This window comes from Mustela putorius, unplaced genomic scaffold (assembly GCF_011764305.1).
Source record: "Mustela putorius furo isolate JIRA1106 unplaced genomic scaffold, ASM1176430v1.1 tig00000487_pilon_pilon_pilon, whole genome shotgun sequence".
Classification (NCBI taxonomy): Eukaryota; Metazoa; Chordata; class Mammalia; order Carnivora; family Mustelidae; genus Mustela; species Mustela putorius.
The window spans coordinates 7,729,525-7,737,946 of record NW_025421399.1 but is presented as its reverse complement, the minus strand read 5'-3'; the positions used below and the strand labels follow the sequence as shown (position 1 = coordinate 7,737,946).

The 8,422-nt window shown below is 40.1% G+C and overlaps 1 protein-coding gene across 1 annotated transcript in view; it reads right to left on the bottom strand.

The window, feature by feature from the left end:
- Positions 1–5,393: 5,393 nt before the first annotated feature.
- The window catches only part of PSMD12 (proteasome 26S subunit, non-ATPase 12), a 28,831-nt gene continuing 25,802 nt past the window's right edge, over positions 5,394–8,422 (bottom strand). The window contains exon 11 of the mRNA XM_004749124.3: positions 5,394–7,896. Coding sequence (XP_004749181.1) covers positions 7,687–7,896 — 210 coding nt within the window. The 3' untranslated portion in view covers positions 5,394–7,686. The remainder of the gene's footprint in view (positions 7,897–8,422) is intronic.

Below are 8,422 nucleotides of genomic sequence, written 5' to 3'. Positions count from 1 at the left end.
GAAGGCAGAGGCTTAACCCACTGAGCCACCCAGGCGCCCCTAAATAAATAAAATCTTATTTTAAAAAAGTTCACTTATTGAGAATGGGGTCAGATCAAGGTGAGGCTCTTCTATGATTTATCATTGTTATGATAAATTTATCATTATTATTTATAATAATAAATAATAATTCATCAGTATTATTTTTTTAATTTCTTTTTTTAAAGATTTTATTTATTTGACAGAGAGAGAGAAATCACAAGTAGGCAGAGAGGCAGGCAGAGAGAGAGAGGGGAGGAAGCAGGCTCCCAGCGGAGCAGAGAGTCCGACATGGGGCTCGATCCCAGGATCCTGGGATCACGACCCGACCGAAGGCAGAGGTTTGAACCCACTGAGCCACCCAGGCGCCCCTATTATTATTATTATTATTATTATTATGAGAGAGAGGGAGAAAGAATGGTTCGGGGAGGGGCAGAGGGAGAGGGGAAATCTAGCCGACTCCCTGCTGAGCATGGAGGGATGCAGGGCTTGATCTGTTAAGCCTGAGATCATAGCCGGAGCCCAGATCAAGAGCTGGATGCTTCAACGACTGAGCCACCCAGGTGCCCTGCTCCTTATAGGATTTTAGACCATTTTTGCATGCTGCCTCAATTTCCTGAGAGAAAGGTTCCCAGCAAGGGGATCACAGGGCTTCAGATGCATTTCCTGGGTCCCTTTCCTGGGTTAGGATGGTCTTGACCATAAGCCCAGAGAACACTTGGATTCAGCTTGCTAAGGATCCTTCTCCCCCTCCCATTGGGGCTTCTGGGCTCTCTTCCCCTACCTTTCATGGCTAAGTCTGTGATCAACACATTCTTTCTTCAGTTATGTATCTCAGAGCTAGTCAAGTTAGTTATCTGGTCATTTTTCTTTTTTTTTTTTTTTTTAAAGATTTTATTTATTCATTTGACAGAGAGAGATCACAAGCAGGCAGAGAGGCAGGCAGAGAGAGAGAGGGAAGCAGGTTCCCCGCCGAGCAGAGCGCCCGATGTGGGACTTGATCCCAGGACCCTGAGATCATGACCTGAGCCGAAGGCAGTGGCTTAACCCACTGAGCCACCCAGGTGCCCCTATCTGGTCATTTTTCAAAGTCCATACATTTTGTAACTATATGCAGGGCACAAATTCCAGATGTTGGGAAATTTAGTTGTCAGCTAACAAGCTGCCTGCCAGACACCTACCTTCTGGAAGTCAGATCTGGCGAGTCAGGGAGCCGTTAAGTGTCTGCTTATCCGCTCTGGCCCAGAATGTGCTATTATAATCTAAATCTTAGAGGAAGAACTTATTTCCAAACTCTTACTGTAAGCCCTAAGTACTGACAGCAGGGAGAAAATCACATAATCCTTCTCTTTCAAGATTTGCATTCTAAAAGGTAAAGGAAACCTGGTTTCATAGAATGTTTCCATTAAGTGGGGACATTTTGAATAAAATATCTGCCTTGCATTCCAGACACAATGGAAATCAGTGTGGAAGCATCAGGAAACCAGCTGGTTAGTATTCTGCAGTGAGGCATTTTGCTGTGCGTTCAGCAGCAGAAGACATGATATGCATCTTAAGAAACGTCTTATTTCTTTCCAGCATTATCTTTGCTCTTTCTTGAAGGTTAGCTTTTTCAAAGTTACCTAATTCTTCAAATCCTGAAAACTTTTAAATGAACAGAATGCTAACATCTTGATGAAGTCAAATTAGATTACATCATATCACTTTTTACTTTCATAACCTTTTTATTTTCTGCACTTGCAAGAGAAACTTAGGCATTGAAAAAAAAAAAGTGTTACGAAACCAGAAAGTATTCTTTTGCAGTTCAGGGAAAATTTCCAAAGTCCAAATTAAGATATGAAATTGAACGGGGTACTAAATTTAGAAATATTAAATTCTTGAAGATGATTTTTAGGGCAGAGTTGATGCTCATTACATATTAAATAAGAAGGCTGTGTAGGGCAATACAGAAAAAATAAGAAAAAACAATGTGGCAGAGAGAGAGAGAGAGAGAGGAGGAAGCAGGCTCCCTGCTGAGTAGAGAGCCTGATGCGGGGCTCGATGTGGGGCTCGATCCAAGGACTCTGGGATCATGACCTGAGAAGAAGGCAGAGGCTTTAACCCGCTGAGCCACCCAGGGGCCCCTTATTTGGCTATTTTTTTTTTTTTTTGGCTATTTTTAAAAAAAGATAGGCACCCTGTCCAACATGGGGCTTGAACTCAAGACACTGAGATCAAGAGTCACATGCTCTGACCTAGGTAGGTGCCTCTGTTGAGCTACTTTTGATTCATGCCCAGTAATTCTCTTTTTGTCCCAGTGATACCAAATGTTTAGACTTCCTGGTACTGAAACCTAAAAAGTTCTTAAGGGTTTCAGATAAAGGAGTACTTGCTACGGAGACAAGAGCGCCTTATTTCATGCTAATTGCTCTCCTGAGATATGCATGAGATACAGGCTCCAAACGCCTGAAACTTGCTCTGACAACTCCATCCCAATAAGTTATTCCACGACTCAGGTCTCTCTTGACAGTGGTACAAGAGAGTAAGAACCCTTGCAGAATTTCTTTCCGGTGAGTGGGGTAAGATTTAACATAGTAACAGCTTTGTCAGGAATTGGGCCCTCTCTGGCCGTCTACATCATTCCTTTGTACATGAATATATTTTTGGTTTTAAAAGCTAATGTGGAGGGGCGCCTGGGTAGCTCAGTGGGTTAAGCCTCTGCCTTCGGCTCAGGTCATGATCTCAGGGTCCTGGGATCGAGCCCCGCATCAGGCTCTCTGCTCAGCGGGGAACCTGCTTCCTCCTCTCTCCCTGCCTGCCTCTCTGCCTACTTGTGATCTCTCTCTCTCTCTCTCAAATAAATAAATAAATAATCAAAAAAAAAAAAAAAAAGCTAATGTGCGGGACACCTGGCTCGCTCGGTCAGTGGAGCATGCGTCTCTTGATCTCAAGGTTGTGAGTTCAAGCCCCACACTGGGTGTGGAGTGTACTTTGAAGTAAAAAAATCTTTGGGGTGAGGGGCACCTGAGTTGCTCTGTCGGTGACTCAATTTCATTTCAGGTCGTGATCTCAGGGTCTGGGATCGAGTCCCATGTTGGGTTCTGTGCTAAGTGGGGAATTTGCTTGAGGATTCTCTCTCCCTCTCTCTCTTCCCCCACTCACACACTCTCTCTAAAATAAATAATTTAAAAAGTATATCTAATAAAAATTTTAAAAATGAAAATCTTTGGGGCGCCAAGCTGGCTCAGTCAGAAGAGCATGCGACTCTTGATCCTCATGAGGGTTTGTGAGTTTGAGCTCCACATTATGTGCAGAAATTATTAAAATAAAAACTTCTCAAAAATAAAAGAACATGAGCAATCTGAGTAAAAAGTACTCTGCACAATTGTTAGTTTCCTCTAAATTATTTTAAAACTATTTTATTTATTTGACAGAAAGAGAGTGAGCACAAGCAGAGGGAGCAGCAGGCAGAGGAAGAGGGAGAAGCAAGCTCCCTGATGAGCAGAGAGCCCAATGCAGGGCTGGAGCCTAGGTCCCTGGGACCATGACCCAAGCTGAGGGCAGATGCTCAACCAAGCCACCCAGGCACCCCAGATCTTTTTATTTTGTAAAAGCCAACATACAGTTACTCCTAGAACAACCGAAAACAGGACTTCAGACACTCATGCACCCATATTTATAGCAGCACTAGTCACAAGAAGCAAACGGTGGATACCCAAGTGACCACTGAGAGATGAACAAACGGACTGTGGTATATCCATACACTGGAATGCTATTCAGCCACAGAAGAAACAAAGTTCTGATATATGCTACACGGATGAAGCTTGGAAACATTACGCTAAATGAAATAAGCCAGACACAGGACAAAAATACTGTATAACTCCACTTCTATGAAGTATCTTATGCAGGCAAATTCATAGAAACACAAAGTAGACTAGGAGCTACCAAGAGACTAGGGAAGAGGTAGGGGGATGGTGAATTACTGCCTAATGGTTAACTGAGCTTCTGGTTGGGATAAAATTTTGGAAATAGGGGTGCCAGGTTGGCAGAGTCAGTAAAGGATTTTTTTTTTTTAACTATTTGAAAGAGAGAGAACACATGAGCAGGGAAAGGGTTAGAGAGGGAGAAGCAGGTTCCCCACTGAGCAGAAGCTTGATGCAGGGCTCCATCCCAGGACCCTGCGATCATGACCTGAGCTGAAGACCGAAGCTTAACCAACTGAGCTACTCAGGAGTCCCAAGCATGTGACTCGATTCTGGGGTTGTGAGTTTGAGCCCCATATTGCGTGCAGAACTTACTAAATATATATATATATATATATATTTTTTTTTTTTTTTTAAGAAAACATATTATTTATTTATTTGACAGGCAGAGATTACAAGTAGGCAGAGAGGCAGGCAGAGAGAGAGAGAGAGAGAGGAGGAAGCAGGCTCCCTGCTGAGCAGAGAGCCCAATGTGGGACTCACAGATCCCAGGACGCTGGGATCATGACCTGGGCCGAAGGCAGAGGCTTTAACCCACTAGTCACCCAGGCGCCCCACTAAATATATTTTTTTAATGACTGAAAAAAAGTTTTGGAAATAGTATTAGTAATGGTTGTACATTGTGAATATAATTAATGCCACTGACTTTTACCCTTATAGGTAATATAAAGTTGGACCTGAGGATGAAAACAAAATCCCAGAAAGGTATAGGAAGGATTTTAAAAAAATTGGTTAAGAAACAATTTAACTCAATAAGCATTTACATTTCTACTATGTAACAGAAATGATGGATACCAAGATAAACATAGTTTCCAATCTCATAAAGAAACAGACAGCAAGATGATGAGATTTTTCCCAATCTTCAATTCCTTCAACATGGTAAATATTGAGAGACAGTGCTTTACATCCACTCAGAAAGCAAGAACACTTCTCTACATGTCAGCAAGCAAGATAAAACCAGACCTCGGATCACGAGACCGGAAACAAAGCACACAGAGTCGGTATCTGGCTTACTCCTCACCGTACCGATGTTCGCATCCATGCAGTATTTTCAGCGACATCTGCAACCCCTGCGGACTTGCTAGAAATGAAAATTCGTGGGCCCTACCCCAGACCTCCTGGATCAGAAACTCTGGGGGTAGGACCCAAGCATCTGTTGGAGCGTGCCCTGCTGGTGAGTCTGCCATGGGCTACGTTGGAGAACCATGGCTCACGAGCCAGGAAGGCATAGCCTGTCACTGAATTCAGATCAGAATGAACCCGGGGGAAAAATACCAACCAGCTGGCTTTTGAAACAAACATGCACAATGTTTTCCCACCGCTGAGAAAAGATTTATGGAGAGAGCCTGACTTTGAAAGAATGAAAAACCTATGGCTTTCTGTTTTAAACATCAAGAGAATTGAAAAAAGAAGTGATCTTTACAAGTATGAGTTTATTCTACAGGTTTTTACACACCCACAAATTAGTGCTTTTATTGCAGCTCTATTCAGGAGCCAAAAACAATGTGAATTATGTACTTATATCATACATGTAACATGTAGAAGAGAGAGAAGGAAACAGTATGGATTTTAAAGATTAGTTTTCCAATGATTACTGAGCATATGGAAATTGAAGGTAATTACAAGAAGTAGCTACTGAACTCTAAAATAAAAACATAAATTATATAAAAAATAAAAGGGTAAAAAACATTTAAAAAATGAAAACAAAAAACAGTGGCTTGTCACCTGTTAGTAACCTAATGAAACCGAAAACGAGTCAAGTACTATCTTTTCCCTATTTAAAACAAAGTAGTTCTATGCTTTTCATAACCAGCTAGCTTTAGGTCTGAAATGGAAGCTGGGATTTTGGGTTCTGAACATCTCAAATATTTTACTGCCCTGTGTTAATGGATTCTTCTTTGTAACACTAAGAAATTTAAGTTTGCTTGGAGGCGAAAAAAAACCAGAGCTGGATGAGCAGTTAAACCAAATGGGATTCAGTTACTGGGACAGTTACAAATGGTACCAAATCAGAACACACAAAGAGCTTGGTTTGAGGGCAAGCATGTTAAATAAAGACCAAAGAAGGCCATTTGAGATCTTTACAGCAACCAAGTATTTGGCCAAATAGCCTCGGTCTGGCAAGTGCGAGGGTTATGAGTTAGGGAGTTAATGAGAAGCTAGATTCAAATTAGCTCCAACTTGATTTACAAATTAACAATACAAAATGATTTTATTTTCTATCCTTTTCATTCAGAAGAAAATTTAAACCATATTCCTACTGCTAGTGTGAACTTCTGATGTTCCTTGTCATATTTTTGGTTAGATTTTTAAAGATAAGTGGTAGCAGATGTTTATGTTATTAATGTGACCGATACATTAAATTTCCAAAGAACAGAATTAGACTTAATACTAGGTTATTACTCACAATGACTCAGCATAAATAGCAGAGATCCCACAATTGTCCCCAGCCCTGGCATCACGGAGTAGGACAATTTAATGATCATTAAATGAAAATGAATTATGAAAAATGCTATTTCCAGAATGTCTTTTTCTCCCACTCCCTTCATTTGGATTTTTTAAAAGTAGACCTCATACTTTCTTTGTTTAAACACCATTTTAAATAAGCTTCTAACATTGTTTCATTGTCTCATTCTTCAGTTTTCCTTGAAATAAATCAAAATTTTAAAAACTTCCAAAATTTGCTATTAATTGATTTCAGATGTTTCTTTTGACAGTAAAACTACTTGTTAACCTCTGCCAAAAAAAAAAAAAAAAGTCAATACTATGCCATTTGCTAAGAGGGTGGCTGAGTCTTTTTGGTTGTTGTCATTTTTTGAAACATTTTAGGTTACAATCCAGTGTTCATATACTGGAACTAAAGCTCCTATAAGAAGATAATGAATTTGGAACATTAATAATGTAATTAGACCCTTAAGTGAAAGCCACAAAGAAATCTTATAAAAATGACTGTGTGTATTAAACTGTGTCAACACAATGTCACTTGATTTCGTTCAGCAACTGGTCAAGTCAGGGAAAGGGAATGAAAATAATCAAGCTACTCTGATGGAAATCAGTATGACTCAAGGGGGAAAAAAGTTATGTCTATGTTCTCTTCAGCCTACCAGATCACGCTACATACACTCGGACTAGAGGCTTTCTGCCACAATTTAAAATACAAATTCTTCACAAATCACAACTCTACCCCAAATGTTCTTGTATGTCCTATGTTGTTTTTTAAAATTCTACCAAATAATTGATAGCTTTACAACAGAATTTCTTTTATTTAAAAAATACTTAAATCACTATCCCACAAAATGTTCAGAAACACAGGTAACTATAGAAAGTCAATGTGCATACACTGCTTTTGTTATTATAATTATGGTTGTTAGCTGAATGAGAACAAATAATAGCTAAAAAGTTTTCAAATGACAGAAAAACACACTTGGGTAAGTTATGACACAATTTTTTGAGTACATAGACGATAGAAATGTCTTTTTTTTTTGCACCAATTGCAAATGCAAAATTAATGATAAAATCAGGGAACTGAGAGGTCAAAGGGGGCCTTAAACATATTCACTATCTTGTACATTTTAGACAAAGGAGCTGAGAATAGAAAAACAAAACAAAACAAAAAACAAAAACCCCAACATATACACCAGAACAGTCCTTTTTTTTGACTTCCACTTTCAACTCTTTTCTAAAAGCACTAGGGGCGCTGAGACCCTTATTGTAGATTATGTATCATCTCCTCTTTGGCTATGAGGTGTGTAGTTTTGTTAACTAGAGACATCAGTGAGTTCAGTTTCTGAGACCAGTCATTTAATAAATTATTTGGATCCTTGGGTCTCTGGAAGTTGATAATTCCTGCCAACCTGTCTACTTTAGCAAAGATGGTCTTGTTAACCACTAGATTCGAAAGAAAAGCTTCTGACTCCTGCAAGAGAGAGAGACAACTTTGATTAAGACAGGGTAAATACAGACAATAAATAAAATACAAGGAAAATAGAACTCTTGACTTAAGAATATGCAGAGCTAAAATTCACTCTTCATTGCTAGCAACTGCTGACTTCCTGTAATAATACACTTATTTTATGTGTACGAAGGAACAAAAAGACTCTGAGTCTACTGGGGATCAGGGTGAATTTGAACCCGCCTTCCTGCAAACTCAACACTGCTGGTGCAGCACCAGCCAGCCTGCTGCCGACAGCAGCTTGGTCCACTCTTGGTCTACATGTTTCCCCGTAACCATTATAAAGATAACTTGTTTCCAGAAATGCTGGGTTACAACATATGCTCTGCCACTGGCAACTATGTAGCCAAGGACAAGACACTTCACTTCTAAGGACTCTCAGACCCTTGTCGGGAAATGTGAGGAGGTGATGAGGCAACCGAGGATCACACCTCGGCCTCTAACCTCCGTGATTCTTCTTTTTTAGCTAAACTGAAAAACTCTGGTGACA